Source organism: Phalaenopsis equestris, unplaced genomic scaffold, assembly GCF_001263595.1.
Source record: "Phalaenopsis equestris unplaced genomic scaffold, ASM126359v1 Scaffold000121, whole genome shotgun sequence".
Classification (NCBI taxonomy): Eukaryota; Viridiplantae; Streptophyta; class Magnoliopsida; order Asparagales; family Orchidaceae; genus Phalaenopsis; species Phalaenopsis equestris.
This window is the reverse complement of record NW_018164563.1, coordinates 503301-521463: the sequence shown is the minus strand read 5'-3', so window position 1 is coordinate 521463 and position 18163 is coordinate 503301. Positions and strand designations below refer to the sequence as shown.

Sequence of the window (18163 nt, the reverse complement as noted above, 5' to 3'; positions counted from 1 at the left end):
CTAGTAATCTGTGAAGATGGTGGTTTTTGCATTGCTTACCATGTTTTTATATACTGGTCAATCCTATGTTTTTATATGTCTACCTTCTAAATTTTAGTTTTTTACATGTATATCACCTTAATTATGTATGAAAGTGTGTTAATTTTTAGAGACTATTACTTACATAGTTTTGAAATAGATATTTTTTAATTAGTTAATTGATATATGTATGTTTGTCATGATCGAATCATTGAAAATTTTTATAAAAAAATGAGAAATGTGTCCGGAGTTTTATCATGAATTCTGATATTTGAGAGAGAATTTGAAAAATGGATGAAAGAGGGTGGCTTGATTTGTAAATAGCAATATTTCTTGTGCTATATATGTAAACTATCTATTTTTTTTTTGTTTTTTTTAAGTAAAAAATTGTGAAAACTTTAGCGATGCAAACATAAAAAATAATGTTCACAAATGTTGGATGTGTAAATATGTAAGAATTGGGTGGTGTGAATGTAAATGTCTCTAAAACAGTAAGTGTTAGTAATATTAATTAAACATCAATATTTTTTAATAAGTTTGATTTTTAAAAAAAAATTAGTGCGTACAATCGATTCAAGAAAACTTCTGATTAATAATTAATTACAATGTTATATTCTAGGAAATTACTAGTCAAAATTAATAATAATCAATAAAATTGTTAGATATATTATTGCAAATTAAAAAGTAAAAATTAATATTAATTATTCAATACAATGCACTATTTATGGTTTAGCAATCAAATAGAGATTATTATATTTAGGTTAATAAACTATTAATTTATGAGAAGTTAAAAATATTATTTATATTAGCTATTATTTTTCACAACTTCCCCCACATTTTATAGCTAGAAAAATAAAATAAAATTGAAAATTTTTCTCAAAAACGTCATAATTACATACATAACACTTAAAACATTGACATTTACAAAACTAGCACTCCGATGATTTTTTTGACTTATCACATTTACAAAACTAGCACTCCGATGATTTTTTTGAAAACGATGCATTTATTCGTGCCATATTTAATCATTAGGAATCTAATTAAAATGACAAACGTTGTTTAGAATTTTATCATGAATTTTGATATTTGAATGAAAAATTTGATGAAAGAAGGTGTTAACTTTATAAATGATTTTTTATAAGTAAAAAATGATGATATGCAATCTTATATTTTACTTTCTAAGAAAGAAATGTTGAAAAACTTGAAAGAAGTAGATGACAGCGTTTGTTTGGGGCAGCTTGTGCATTTCAGGATAGACTGCTTATCCTGAAACGCGGCCCGCGGTCCGGCAGCAGGGGTAGACCCGCGGCTTGCGTTTAGTATAAAAACTCAAACGTAATTTCGGATAAGCAGATGAAACGCGCGAATCAAATAGTATGACGGCGTTTTAAAAACGTTGCCCGCTCTTATAAGCTGCCCCAAACGGACCTTAAAAGAGGAGCATATAAAAGGAAAATTTACAATTCTTATGCATTTACATATTGACTTATGCATTTACATATTGAATATCTAAACTATCATATTTACATTCATAAGCCTTACAGATAAAACCTACACATCAAAACACAAGTCATAGCGATATTTTTTAATATGATATTAAAGATTGAGTGGTAGACATGTAAACCTTAAAAGTTTGGTGGTTAGATGTGCAAAAAAATAAGAATTCTGTTTATATTGGCAAAGTTCAACTTTAGTTTTAAGCGAAAATATGATCAACATTACAATTATGCATTATGATCAAAGAATAAAATAAACACCATCTAAAGACAGTTACAAAATTACAGATATATCATATCACACAATACTTAAAATGTTATATACATTCAAAATTTCGACCACACGAAAAAATTTACAAAATGGACCCTAGACTTTTTAGGCCTGTTCATTTTAATGCATAATATTTTCAAGTATTCTGTTCATGAAAAAAATAACTCGGGTTCAAATGGACATGACTGAAAAATATAGGGACTATTTTGATAATTTTGCCATTTGACGATTTGCATTCAGCAGTTGTAACATTTTATGAAGCTATATTGCATGATTACAAAACATTTACAGAATGGAAACATACCTATGAGAGAATCAGTCATTTTTGTCTCGGCCTTTTGTTGGCCATCCATATCCGGATGGTGCGGTCATCGCTTGCAGAAGCTAGCATATGAGGACGCATGGGATTCCAACTCACGCAATTCACGGTCATGGAATGGCCGCGCAGAACTTGTATGGGCATTGAGTTGTGTCGCTGCCAAATGTAAATCTGCAAAATTATTTGTGATTTTAGGCATCGCATTCCGCACATGTAAATGCGCTGAGAAATTAGTTGTAAGGTTTGTTTTCTAATTGCCGGAAAGAAAACAATGACAAAGACGAAGATTTACATGCGTAGCGGCCACTTCCTATGTATTTACCTATGCATGAAAAGGTGTATTTCACTTTTCTAAAAGTTAAAATAGTGGTATGTTTTATGTGATATTAAGATCTCGGGTGGGATAAGTAAATACATGAGAATTGGGTGATATATGAATGTAAATGCTTGAAAAAGTTGTATTTAGCTTTTTAAAGGTCAAAATGGTGGTTTTTTTTTAATTAGATATGCAAATTTTTGGTTGGTATAAATCTAACAAGTAAATTTTGCAGTTGGATATGTAAATACATAAGACTTGAGTGGTATGCATGTAAATAACTGAATTGTGATGACACTGCTGATGGTGACTTTTGTTACAAAGTAAAAATAATAATAAGAATAATAATAATAAGGAAAGGAGAATGGATCAAAATGATCCCCTGATTTTTTGTCGTGAGGGGGAGGTGCATTTTAGTCTTTAAGGCCTTACAGAAGGCCAAATTTCATTCCTGGACACTTAAAATAAAAGCTAAAGTGCTCTTGCCATTAAAAGTAATTGAATTTGAAGTTAAAGTTTACAGATAACATTAAAAAATGAGAGTATTCTATAATTTTATGACTAAAGATTTTTATAAAATCTAATAAAAGGCTTTAAATTTTTTGATATTTTTAAGAAAATTTATGAATGATAATTACAATAATATAAAATTTTAATATATATTAATTTCATCATTGCTTATCTAAAAATGAAATAAGTACTGTGAATATTACCAATAAATTTTATCCCAAACAAGACAAATAGACATTTAAATTTTATTTAAATTTCGACTACAAATTCCTAAAATAACTTTATTTTAACACTATCCTGTTAACTTTAATGGCAAGATCAATTTAACTGTTATTTTAAGAGTCCAGATATTAAATAAAAACACCAGACTAAATTACCTATAAATAGTCAGGAATCATTTTGGTCATTTTCACATTTTAAAAAATAATAAAATACCTTTTAGAAAATACCTGTGAATCCTCGCTTCCACTGGCAATGAACAAGCAATTTGATCCACCAAAACACGACCGTATCACATACTTCTTCTGCTTGTGGCCTCTAAACGTATCCGGTGTGCTCGAAACATCCACAACATTCCATAGATGGATCTCCTCACTATTCAAGTTGACGATCAAAAACCTTCCATCCCTTGAAAGAGAAAGCGATGTGATTGAATGCTGCTCCGGAATGCTTTCCCCCTTGGGAACTCCCGTATCCATACTTCTCTATTGGAGCATATGCTTATTAGAAGATGACCGTCAGGCGTCACAGCGAGATCGGATATCTTCGGCATTCTCTCCCCTTCCCAGACTTCGAGCTCATTGCCTTCGAGATCACACGTAAATATCCGATTATCGGGATTAATGCTGCCACATACTATTTTTAGGGAGTCAGGAAACCAAGCACAAGAATTGATTATACGATTCGTGGAACTATTAAATGTGTGTTTGCACTTTCCGGTAACGACGTCCCACAGTTTTAGGAGTTCTTCGTTGCCGCATGTGAGTAGCATCGAGTCATCTGGACTCCATGCTATGATGGAGACTGGCTTTGTGTGGCCCTCCAGAGTGTATTTCAGAGACAAGGAGTCATCTTCTTTGACCTGAAATTGTAATAGAGAGAGCTTTGAGTTTAAGCTAGGAGCATCAAAAATGAATCTTGCAGAGTAGGAAACTGATTCATGAAGTACAACGTAGTAAATGTGATTCAGGTTGATTGAAGTGATAGGAAATTTTAACCTTGGTGATAGAGTGCAAGGCATGCATCAAGATTATTCTAATGTTTTTGAATTATTTCTGATATTTTTTATTAAGTTTTAATGCATTTCATTTCGAGATTATGTTTATTTTAAATAAATAAAATGAATTTTTAGGACTCATCTAGATATAGATTTTAAATTAATTTGAACAAGTTGTATTCTTAGTTCAATAAAAAAGGATTCCAATGCTTGTTATTTTGATTATCAACAACAATTTGAAACTTTAAATGATTGAATAAAAATTCTCTCTTGTTCTCTCTCGTCTATCTTCCTCTATCCATTATTTATCATGTACCAATTTAAAAAAACAAAAAAATTCCTACTTCTATCATGATTTGCAAGTAATCGAGTTCTCCAAATCTTCACATGGCAGACACTCATTCCAAGATTCCCTTATCTGAATTTTTTTCAATTATAGATCCCTTCCCCCAAGCAGCGATCCTGTACCTCCCTCTCTACAATTCTCTCTCTAAGACCAATTCAATACTCTTTAATTTAAGGAATTGAATTGAAATAACAGATTAGTTCATTATAATGCTTATTTGTGTAAAAAAATAATAAGAAGAACATCAAGTAACCATCAATTAGCAATGAGATTGAATTCCTCCACGACAATTGATGTTAAGAGTAGAAGTTATGAAAGATGACTGCATAAATCATGCCTCTCATGCTCTTCCCTTCCCCCTTACATGTCCCACAACTCCGATTTCTGAAACAAGTGAGAAAAAAATTCAAAACCGTAATCCTAACCTAGTCGTAGCCTTAAGCGTATAAATTTTTTCATGCATTATAACATAAGTTTTAACAAAAAAAGTTTGACATGCAAAACAAGAAAAATATTGTGCCCAAAAGATATATTAGGAATATTTGAAAACATCAAATATTATTAAAAGCTTCATATATCTAACCAACATTTAAATTCAATAAATTATTGTATTTATTGTTGAATTTTTGCTCCAATAATATCAAAGAATTTAAGGCACACGGATTAATATTTTGTACCGTTAAATCTATTTACTTATGACTCTAGGATAATAAAGAACTTAAAACACACGGATCGAAGCTCTACATCGTCAAATACGTCTCTCTATAATCCTCATACTGTAATGTGTGGGCTTTCCTAAAGAATCATCGGCACCTATCATTTTTTCCTCATTTTTTGATTTATTCTTATTTTATAATACATATGGGAGATGTATATATATATATCTATATATCTCCCTTCTTGTACAAAGAAAAGTGAAGACTCTTGATAGTTTTTTCCATTATTTTTTTTTCTACTTGATATAAGAGAAAGGTTAGGTTGTTGTTTCCAACCTTTAATTCTTATTCTATAAAGTTGGGTTTTCATTTTCAACATTTGTGTTTATTCTCTAAAGTTAGGTTTTCCATTTCCAACAGTTGTTCTTATTATCTAAGGTTAGACTTTTCACTTCCAACATTTGTTCCTATTGTCTAAGGTAATGGTTTTCACTTCCAACCTTATCTTTCTTGTTGAATTCTCCATTTATTCACTATTTCAGGGTTTTTCAACATCCCTTCAAAAGAACCAACTATATGGTTAAAATTAGACCAAATGAAAATTTCAGGTATTTCAAGCATATTACCGCTTGAACGGAAAAAACTACTTAACCAAATGAAAATTGTGAAGGCCTTTCTAAAGAAAAGGGAACGATCCAACACTTGTGGATCTACCTCCATGGCCCTAAAAATCAAAGTTGTTATTTTGGGAAGAAATTGATAGACATGATTGTGGAACAACATGATATTGGAAATCAGTGGGTCTTTTATTTTTTTTTTCTCCCAACAAAAAGATTTTATGGACATACTAAAAGAAATCAAGATAACAAGATGCAAGCCATGTGAAACTTCAACTAAACTAAGACAAAAGAATTGACCTAAATACAGGGTAATATCAAAGGAAATCAATTGGTCCGCATATTCACCAAAAGAATATGAAGCCCATCATTTAAAAATATCATCAGCAAACTTGGAATGGTTGATCAATATCGTCTAGTTTGAGGCTAAGAGTTGAATTTTTACTGCAATCTTAGAAAAAAATTTAAGGCACACGAATGAAGGCTTTTGTACTGTTGGATATGTTTATTTATGACTCTTAGATAATAAAGAATTTAAGAACATATCGAGACTCTATACCGCTAGATCTGTCTCTCTATAACCCTAAGATTGTAAGGATCATCGACCTCTATTAATTTTCACTCATTTTTTGGTTTTATTCCTAATTTATAATGCCAATGGAAGATGTATATGCCATCTATTGTACAGAGAAGAGTGAAGGGGCTCTTGAAAGTTTCTTTCGTTATTTTATTTTTAACATGTTATCAGATAAAAGTTAGGGTATTGCTTCCAACCTTTATTCTTATTCTCTAAGGTTAAGGTTCCACTTCCAACCTTTGTTCTTATTCTCTATGGTTAGAGTTTTCATTTCCAACACTTGTTCTTATTATCTAAGATTTGGCTTTTTACTTGCAACCTTTGTTCTTATTCTACAAGGTGGGAGTTTTCACTTCTAACCTTATCTTTCTTGCTAAATTCTCCTTTTATTCACTATATCGGGGTTCTTTGACTTTCCATCATAAGAGTCGACTATGATTGATGATGAAAATCAAATCAAAGGAGAATTCCAAGCATTTCAAGCATATTATCGCATGACATGGAAAATCTACCTTAAATTGTTCAAAATTGAAAAGAAAAGATCCAACACCTAGTGGATCTACCTCTAGAACCCAGAAAATCAAAGTTATTACTTTAAGAAGAAATTGATTACATGATTATAACATGGTTATAAAACACCATGCAGCCGAAAATCAGTGGGCCTTTTATTTTTTTCTCTCAACAAAAATATGTTATGGACATACTAAAAGAAATAAAGATAACAGAGTGCAAGTCGGGTGAAACTTCAATTGAACTAAGATGAAAGAGTTGATGTAAATACGGGACAATATCAACGGAAATCAATTGGCTGACATATTCACTAAAGGATTCTGCAACCCAACATTTAAAAATATCATAAGCAAAATTGGAATGGTTAATCTTTACTATACCTAGTTTGAAGAGCAGTGTTGAATTTCTGCTCCAATCATAGCAAAGAGCTTAAGGCACATGGATCAAAGGCTTTGTGTCATTTGTTCTTATTCTTTAAAGTTAATTTTCATCCAACATGTATTCTTATTCTCTGAGATTAGGGTTTTCACTTGCAACATTTGTTCTTAGTATCTAATGTTAGGATTTTCACATCTAACCTATATTTCTTATTGAATTCTCCTTTTATTCACTATGTCGGGGTTCTTTGGCTTCCCTTCAAAAGAAACGATTGTGATTAATTGTGAAATCAGGCCAAAGATGAATTCCTAGTATTTCAAGCATATTATCGTTTGAATAGAAAAAATTACCTTAAATTGTCCCAAATTGTGAAGACATTTCTAAAGAGAAAAGAAAAGATCCAACACCTTTTAAATCTACATCTAGAGACCAAAAAATCAAAATTATTTGGGAAGAAATTGATTGCACAATCATGAAATGGTTGTGGAACACCATGCTACTGGAAATCAATGGGCCTTTTAATTTTTTCTCCCAACAAAATATGTTATGGACAAACTAAAAGAAATCAAGATAACATAATGCAAATCGTGTGAAACTCCAACTAAAATAATGCAAAAGTTAGTCTTTGATGAAAGAACTGATGTAAAGACAAAACAATATCCAAAGAAATCAACTGATCAACATATTCACCAAAGGATTCTGCACCTCAATATTTAAAAATATTATAAGAAAACTTGAAATGGTTGATCTATATCATCTAATTTGTTGGGAAGTGTTGAGTTATGCTCCAATTATAGCGAAGAATTTAAGGCACACAAATCAAAACTTTGTACTGTTGGATTTGTTTAAATATAACTCTTAGATAGCAAAGAATTTAAGACACACAAATAGAAGATCTATACAGTTAAATATATCTCTCTACAACCATCAAATTATAATTTATGCATTTTCCTAAAGGTTCGTCAGCCCCTATTACTTTTCCCTCATTTTTTGCTTGTATTCCTGCTATGGGAAATGTATGTCACTCTTGCACAAAGAAAATTGAAGACTTTTTCGAGTTTCTTTTATTATTTTATTTTCTACAGTTATAAAGGTTTTCCTAATAGATATGCTCCAATCAGTATGTCAATAGATTTCATAAATAACATATTATACCAAATGGCATCAACAAACATATGCCCTCAAAATGAAAGGGAGAGTGGTTATTGCTTCAAGCTAACAAACTGAATAATTCATAGAACACAAAATCATACATATATTATCATAGATTTTAAGGAGCCGTTTGGGATCACATTTGTTTTCTATTTTATTTTCTTTATGTTTTGATTTGAAGCAAAATACGTTTTGACTATTTGATTATGGGCCGCTTGGGGTCATCTCTTTTTTCTTTTGCTTGTATTTTTATTTTTTAAAACATCTTTGTTTAATGTGTTTTTTTATATGTTTTCTATTTCTTGTTTATAAAAACAAATAAACATATTATTTGAAAATACATAAAACAACATTTAGGTATTTTGAGTTTTTTTAGAAATAATTATGCTTTAATCAAATAGAAACACACTTTTTTTCATCAAAACATAAACAAAATTAAAAAAACAAAAGACAAAAAAGATCTCAAATGACCCTATAAAGTATGATTATTTTCAAAAACACTCAAAACATAAAAAAATTGTTTAGAGTATTTTCAAAAACATGTTAATTTATTTTTAGAAACATAAAGTAAAAACATGATACACTAAACAAATAAGTACTTAAAAATGAAAAAAAAATAATAATAACAAAATTGATCCCAAACAAGTCCTAACCCTATCAACACGAGCGATCATGATTGAGCCAATCATCCAATCATCAACTATCTCATAGCTATCATAAATCATCTTCAGAAATCAATATTGATGCATATTATCATTACAAGTATTCCTCTAACATATGACTCTCATGAAGAATGTGAAAATCGACTGCAAATCTTATGATAGTTTTATGTATAATATCTTAACGGTATATCATATCATAAACCAATTCCTCAAACTCTAAAAATTCAAAGACAAGCATCACTTCTAAAAGTTTAAGCACATGTCACATCCATTGGTTCAAAAACAAGTTATAGGGCTTCGATATCAAAATGATGCCCACGTGTAATAATCATTGAATGTTAAACATATCGAGTCTTCTTGGGATTATAAATGGGGTAGGGTAGCACCTCATTCAATAATTTTGTTTTTTAAAATCACTTTGCTATGGAATCATTATGCATGAATGCACAGGTCTTGGGCACATTTAAAAAAAAAAGAAACATCAAACCCATTCTAAAAACATCAAGCATATGTTGGTCTAATATCCCAAGCCCATGAAATTATGGAAAATTCTTTTAGCTTGAGTACCAAGTTTGGATGTAATCCTTATGATCAAAATACAAGAAACAAAAATCATACAAGGCTCACTACAACACCAATCAACCTAAAGGGTTCATTGCCATTAATAGGCCACGACATTTTATGATCAACTCATTACCAAATTTTCAGACCGAAATAGAAAAAATTGGCTACATTACAAGTGTATGATGTAGGGCTAGTTTGGTTGCAAGTATTAAAGGGGTAGAGTGAAAAAAAATGCATGAGTTTTGACATTTTAAATATTTGGCATGTTGTAAAATGGAAAGAGAAATTTTAAGGAATTTGTAATACTAAAAAGACTTAATTACTATGAACTCCAAATTCCCCTAAATTGGACAAATTTAAAATGTATTGATGCACTCAATCTCATTCGTTTGTGATCAAAGCTCTGTTCACTAGTGATACCGAGCCCACAACTACTAGTCAGCATCCCTGTCCCCAATAGCAATCTTGAATCCACTTTTATATCATAAATGCTTTCAGTTTGTTGACCGCTAGTTCATAGAAATTGTTTTGGACGAGCTAAGAGTGTAGAGAAGGAAGAAAGAAGATTGGTTGTGAAGACTAGAGAAGGGATGTCAAATTCATTGATGAGTTCTATCATCCATGGCATGGACTTGTTGACAACAATATAAGTTGGAGCTAAGAGTCGTTAATGTTCGATGAGATGGGAATTAGGTGGAGCAATTTGAAGGAAGGTTGAAGTTTTGGTGGGGGACAAGGTCATTATTTTTGCAAATAAAAGGAGGTAGGAGGCAAAACATAAGATAGTGACAAGTGAAGGCTACAAGATGTGGTAAGATCAGTGGTGGTAAGGTGGCGAGCATTAATAAAGTTGTGAAGAGATAGGTATGTGCTTTGCATTTAAAACATGTTATATATTTTCATTTAAACACATTTCTACAAAAAAAAGCCTCATTTTTATTTAATTTTCATCCAATCAAAACCTTCTTGAAAATAAAATTAACATATAAATCAAATCAAGCAACCTCTTAGTTAAAGAATTCTTGCCATATTTCCAACAACTTGAACTTCACTAGCTAGCTTCACGACAGATCTTAAGCCTTTATTTTCATTTACCTACTAGTTTGACATTTTCCTGGCCACATCAACCAAAATACGCACTCTTAAATTGTCTTTTTTGTAGATAACACTTTGAGATACTCTAATGTTGTAAAAGAAGTTGAGCTTAAAACTAGACATTCAATTGCTAGTTGTAACCAAGTATTTATATAAATACATGTAAGTAACACAACATTTTCAAAAATACTATACAGAATTTTGATCCATATTATAATGAATTATCTTTTTACTTTATCCTTCCAAGAACCTGTATCAATCTTTCAATTTCTTGCATTTGTAAGAATCACCTTTTATGGCGACTAACCCTACGTGCAGTAATGCATCATGGACTTGTGTAACAAACAATGCGCACATTCGTTTCTTCAATCTATATTCCACAACAGCTTCTATGATATGCACATCTCTTTTGTGCTCCAATAGCAGCATTGTTACCCATTTTGTGTATCGGGATACTTTCAAGTTTATCCAAGATAAATTTCTGCTAAATTGAGTATTTTGAAATCATGTAAAATTGTTCAGATGGTTAACTATAAAAATGTTGTAATATTATCATCCAACTCTAACCTACTAAAAAAACCCCAACTCATTCAAATTATTCAGATATGTGATACTCAATTTTGGATTTATCTTACGAGTAGTATGTAAAAAAGACTGACCTCTTACTCTTTTAAAGACTGAACTCCTGAACACAAAAATTTATTATTTTTAGTGTGTTTTTAACTTCACTAAACTCACTTATATATATTCCTAAATCTCACCGACATTTTTGACTCCCTAAATTTTAAGATTATGAATTCTCACATAAATTCCTGCACTCACTTGGAATAAAACATTTGACAACTTGTTGAAGCTAGCTTTCGAGATAACATACTCAATAGAACCTTATCCAATTTTTCTTCTATTTATTCTTTTGCGCACAAATTATTTATAGCATATCATCATAAGCTCCAAACCTACTGAGATTCAATCTCCCTCAATATATTTCAAATATATCCATGTGCATCGAGTTTAAAAATGAAGAAAGAAATATGTTTTGATCTCCTTCACATGAATGGTGTGAGACTGGGTCCTATATTACACATTGAGACGCACATACAAAGTACTACACAAGAAGATGGTAACCCTTTATAGTCATTATTATTTTGAAAAATATATATTAACTTTATTTTGCTTTTAGTTATGGTAAGTAACCCCATTAACACCAATAAATTCTTAAGTGGATTACAACAGTACATCAATATGTCAATAGGTCATTCAACAACAAATTGCTTTATAATTGAACACTGACAAAGTTCAAATAACTATTTTCAGTATCAAGACTTAAATTATGGGAATAATCCTATTTCTTTCATCACTTATATGGTATAATTTAATTCACAAATAGAGATAAATCCCATCTAAAATTCAAAAAAGTTAAGAAAGAAAGTTCCATTTCAAAATGGGCCTCTCTCCTAAGTTTTTATTTTTTTTCAATGCGTACATATTGAGACAAACATCTGGAGGTGCATAACCAATTTCATCAATATAAGAGAAGAGTGAGATAATTAACAAGACCAATATAAGTTAACCATGATACAAGTTGGAGCTAAGTGTAGTTAGTGTTTGATGAGATGGAAAATAGGTTAAGGGATTTGAAAGAGGGTGAGGTATTAGTGGGGGACAAGGTCAACATTTCACAACTAGGAGGTAGAAGGCAAAACATGGGACGTGACATGGTAAAGGAGAAGGTTATAGGATATAGTGAGGTCAGTGGTGGTCAGAAGATTGTTAGCATTAATAGGATTGTGAAGAGATAGTTGTGTAACTTGCATTTAAAACATGCTCTATGTTCTCATTTTATATGCATCTTCACAAGAAAAATTAATGGTATCATTATATTTAATTTTCTTCCAATCAAAGCATCTTTTAAATCCAAAATAATATACATTTCTCTTACTTTGTATTTCTATAATACATATATTTTAAATACATCCAAACAAGCAACCTCTTAGTTGTAAAATGCTTTCCATATTTCCAACAACTTGATCTTCAATGCCTAGCTTCATGCCAAATCTTAAACCTTCATTATCCTTTACCTACTAGTTTGACATTTTCCTAGCCACATCAACCAAAATACGCCACACTTAAATTATCCTTCTGTCAATAGCACTTAGAGATACTCTAATGTTCTAAGAGAATTTAAGCTTAAAACTAGACATTCAAATGCCAGTTGTAGCCAATCATTCACATACACACGATATGTCAGTAACACAACATTTTCTAAGAAGTTCTAATAAATATTTGTCCATATTATAATGAATCATCTTTTTTAGTTTATCCTTCAAAGGACCTACATTAATCTTTTGATTTCCTACATTTTTATGAAGCACTTATTATGATGACTAACTCTATGCACAGTAGTGAATCATAGATTTATGTCACAAATGATATGCTTGTTCATTTCTTCTATCTACATTTCCACAATAGCTGTCATGTAGTATTTGTACTGCTCCAATTTCTCTGTTGTGCTCCAAGAGCAGCACCGTTTACCATCTTGTGACATCAGGATACTTTCAAGTTTATCCAAGATAAATTTCTGCTGAATTTAGTACTTTCAAATTAGTAAAAATGTTCAGATGGTTAACAATAAAAGTGTTGTAATATGATCACCCAACTCAGTTAAATCATTTCAATGTGTGTGCACTTAAATTTGGATTTTTTTTTTTTTTCCACACATCGCATATGCAAGACCATGAACCCAATACCTCAAGGTTAAAAGAGCTCACAACCACTAGATAAAAGTAGCAACGCTTAAATTTGGATCTACTTTACTAGTAGTGTGTAAGGGGACTGACCTTTTACTCTTTTGAATGGTTGGAACTGCTCCTTAAGTTGAGAACAACAGCAACCAGGGGCAAGTAATTAAAGTAACTGAAATGGAATAAGCAATTTTTTACTAAGACGGATGTATGGATTTGCAAAACAGAAGAAAATAGAGCTTCATGACCAATTTCTAACCCTCTTGTAATGTTCAAACATTCCAGAATCTGCATGGTATATTCATGCATTTATTCAACATCTAAAATAAACCAAGCACATTTAGGCTAAGCAAAACAGATTTGTGTTGTCTAATATGCATATCTCAGAGATCATGAGTTGCATCTTGAATAGTAGAAACGCAGTAAGAGATCCAAGGCATAAGCATGAACATGATTTTTTTTTTAGTATGATTTTAACTTCACTAAACTCGCTAATATATAATCCTAAATCCTGCAGGCATTTTTAGCTCCCAAGATTTTAAAATTATGAATTATCATATAAATTCGTACACTCACTTGGAATAAAAAACTTCACAACTTAGACTGTTGCAACCTTTGTTTTAAAGGGTGTTACTAGGGGGCGCCCCAGGCACGTTTCTGGGCGAGGCCTCACACCCCAGCCTATTGAGGGGAGTGTACATCACGACACATTTTTTATGCTCGGGAACTAATTTTGCGCCCCAATGGGTGATTTGAACACGACTATTGATGAAGAAGAAGAAGAAGATTATGAGGATAAACTTGAAGAATAAATAATATTCAAGGATGGAGATCAATTGAGCATGACTAGTTTATTTTTGGGCTCAAACATATTTACTTAATTTTATATATTTTTACTTTTTTTGTGGTGAAATTATGCCAATATCTTGAAGATTTTAGTCCTAGAAGACTTATTTTGAAATTGAATGGGTAAAAATTCTTATTTTTATCTATTAAAAAAATTAAAAAATTATTTTTTTATATTTCTTTCATATCACCCATAACAGCTAAAATGCCCCCACCTATACTTGCAACTAGCCGTCAAGTTAACATAATAAAAGGTACTCAATAGTCTTACTCATTTTTTTCTTCTGTCTATTCTTTTACCCACAACCAATTTATACCATATCATCTTAGGCTCCAAACCCACTGAGATTCAATCTTCCTTAATATATTTCAAATATCTCCAAGTGTATTGAGTTCAGCAGTTCAAAAAAAAAGTTTTGATCTCCTTCATATGAACAGTTTGAGATGAAGTCTTATATTACACACAAAGATGCGCATACAAAATACTACACAGGAAGATAATAACTATTTTATAATCATTAGTATTTCAAAAATTTTCTATTAACTTGATTTAGCTTTTAGTTATAGTAAGTAGACCCCTGGTTAACACCAATAAACTCTTGCATGTGGATTACAGGAGTACATAAATGTGTCAATAGGTCATTCAACAACAAATTGTTTCATATAATTGATGTTAAAACAGTTCAAATATTTCTCAAGAATTAAATTATAGGAATAGTCTTATTTCTTCCATCACTTGAATGGTATTAATTAATTGAAAAGAAAAGATGAATCTCATCTGAACTTTAAAACTAAAATTAAAAAAGAAAGTTTCATTTTAAAAAGGGTCTCTTTCCTAATTTTGAGTTTTTCAGGACAAACATCAATATGTGCATAAATAAATTTCATCAATAAAAAGATGAGAGAGGAGTGAGATGATTAATTTTAAGGATGCAATGGAGCATTGGTATTGGAGGGTTGGAAGTGTGAGCACATTAGACATGGAGAAAGAAATCATTTGAATCAGGAGAGTAGAAGAGAATATAAGTTCAGACGACAAGAGAGAGTTTAAAGACGTGTAGAAGAGATGTTGAAATTCAAGATCGTAGAAAGGGTGAGAGAGAAAGCATTAAAGGATGGGAGAGAAAGAAGCCACTTAAACTTCTAAAATTTTAAATAATAATTCAATTTAAATTACTATTTTTTAAAGCAAAAGATGTTGATAAGGTACACACCATTTCCAAACTCGAGCGACACAACCAATAAAACACAAATAATTATTCCTCATTCATTTCTCATTGATGAAACTCACTATCCCTTCGTCCCCCTAGTTCCCCACTTTCATTGAAAACTCATGTAACCTTTGTCAACCTTTTCCTCTACCCCAACTTCATTGATTTTCCTCAGCCTAACTCCCAGACAACTAGATGGCACACTATTCTAAAGTCAGAGATGCCATGTGAACTAATAATGCCTTCACTACCTGCTAAGAATAACAATGCAATTTTCCTTTCTCATCGACATAAAATGGTTTCTTGGCTATAGTTGCCACAATTTTTTTCCAGGCAACGCTAATGCAATCTTCTACATTATTCGCAACTCAAAAACTATCTATTTTCCCTCCCTCTCTAATGTGTTTAAAGATGCAATATTCTCTTACAAATATACCACATTCCTCCTCTATTGTTGATGGCATTATTAAAAATAAAATAAAAAATAATAATAACGTAAACAATGTGTTGGGTGTAACAATTGGAGCAATTGCATTATGATTAATAGCAGAGGTAGGGGACCAAGGGTGGCATATTTAGTAACACTCTGGCTAAGGTAAAAATTATAAAGGTAATAACAAGAGAGCTCTTGCATTATGAAGTGAGCATTTTCTTATATGCACATTAGCCAGATAAAATACAAATGATAAAAACAGATTTCAACTTTCTATTACACAAAAAGTTATTGAATATACTTTTTTTCTAAAATATTACAATTTCTTCGAAAGCGCATTGATACTGAATATTGCATGTCCAATAGTTATCATTGATAAAATGCTATTTATGACCACATAATTTAATTATGAAAGCAGAAAATTCATGTTGAGAAAAACAGATACACGTTATAAAAGGAAAACGGAGAAAAGAGAGATTGCAAATGTCAAGCAATTGAATTTTAAAAATTTATCCCAGGTTGGTTTAATCTAGATATTATGACTTTTTTTTATTCATTCTATTTTTAATGGTAATTAGAAGACTAACTAACACGCTACATGCCAATATTGTACGTACAAGAGACGGACACTTTTTAATACTAAATAGTTTTCTTTGAGCTCAATTGATTTTCAATCTGCTTCTAATAGAATTTTTCAAAAGTTAGATTAAAGAGAATTAAATTGATCAAGTGAGCTTAAGAATTTAAGTGCATATACTGGTCCCTTTCCAATTGATATAACTATACTTAAAAATTATATCAGTCTAATTTAAGTTAGAAATTTCTAAAAAATTTTGAAGTGATTGAGATATATTTTTTAATCAACTATTTCTATTATCCATAAAAAACTTTAATCAGTTATTGATTATGTGTATGAGTGATACTCACCAATCAATTTATCAATCTATGTAGAGTTTGATTAAAAAATTACTTAAGATTTTTATTCAACATTCTCCTTCAATAGCAAATAAAATTGGGCCCAAATTATGTTCATAAGAAAGCTTTGAAAGAAATTTTCAGGTCAATGTAAGCAATCTTCAACTCAGTAACCTTATAATTTTCCTTCAAATTAAAATACATAGTACTCTACTATATTATCTTTTCATTAAAAAAATACCGCTTAAATTTTGTAAGTTTCAGTTCTCAATCTCCTACTTGGATCAGCATATATGAATATCAGACATAAAAGTGCCAATGAATTTCGAATTTAGAGAAACTCATCAAAATTAATGTCATAGTCCCAAGGTTTAGATTAATTTTAAAGGAATGAAAGAAAGAACTACATCTTAATTTGGTTGAAAACAAATGTAAACATTCTAGCAACAATCACAAACTCATAAATTCTTTTCTGTCAATCTAAAAGCACGCTGCTATGTCTATCTGCCGCCATCTCAAATAAAACTCTACATATTAAATAATATCTTCATTAGTATAGCATTTATAACGAACCTCAAAGTATTTCTGGATAGCCTCTCAGAGATAACATCAACCCCTCAAAAACCTTTCATCAAATCTAAAGCATCATAACTTTCCGCCAACTTATTACAAGAATCAAACCTACTTACTTTCAAGAAAAAAATAGCATGATGGACAAAAAAATACTTCCTATTCCATACCTTCCAAACGATAGCAGTGCAATCACTGGACGAAGATGCAAGGTACTCCCCACTATTTGAGAATTGCACGAACCAGACTTCATTTCTATGTTCATACAATGTCTGCATAATATTGTGAGATATCTCAATGAAAGGTCAATATTTACATCTTTAGAAAGCTAAATTGCTTCATTTTGTCCCACCCTTTTAATTCATTACAAAGATACATCATGTTATTTGCTATAATTTTTTAAAAATTTGACATCATATGCCTCATAATATTGAAAATTGGAGAAATATGGGCGATGTTTGTATTTCTGAATAAATATGCCAAAATTTTGTTCCATCCAAAACCCCCAATGTTTTTTTTTCCGTGCCCCGCACGAAGAAAGATATCCGACCCATCCAATTATTTTTTTCCACTTTTTTCATTGACTTAATCTCATTCAAATTTTTCCACTTGGGATAATAAGAAGAAGGCAGGGTTATAATCAAGCCGAGTCGAGCGAAGTATGTCATAAATTGGACTATGCATGGTTGAATCATAAGTTTTTAATGTTCATTTCAAACTTCAGTGGAGCTTTCACATAGATGT

At 30.9% G+C, this 18163-nt stretch overlaps 1 protein-coding gene across 1 annotated transcript; it reads right to left on the bottom strand.

Moving 5' to 3' along the window:
* Nucleotides 1-1857: 1857 nt before the first annotated feature.
* LOC110021103 (WD repeat-containing protein 26-like) lies at nucleotides 1858-17691 on the bottom strand (the record flags this gene model as incomplete). Its single annotated transcript, XM_020719441.1, is given in 4 exon segments — nucleotides 1858-2275; nucleotides 3380-3600; nucleotides 3603-4011; nucleotides 17590-17691. Coding segments are annotated over 4 exon segments (903 nt in total), but the record flags the coding sequence as incomplete, so codon positions are not given.
* Between the last annotated feature and the right edge of the window lie 472 nt (nucleotides 17692-18163).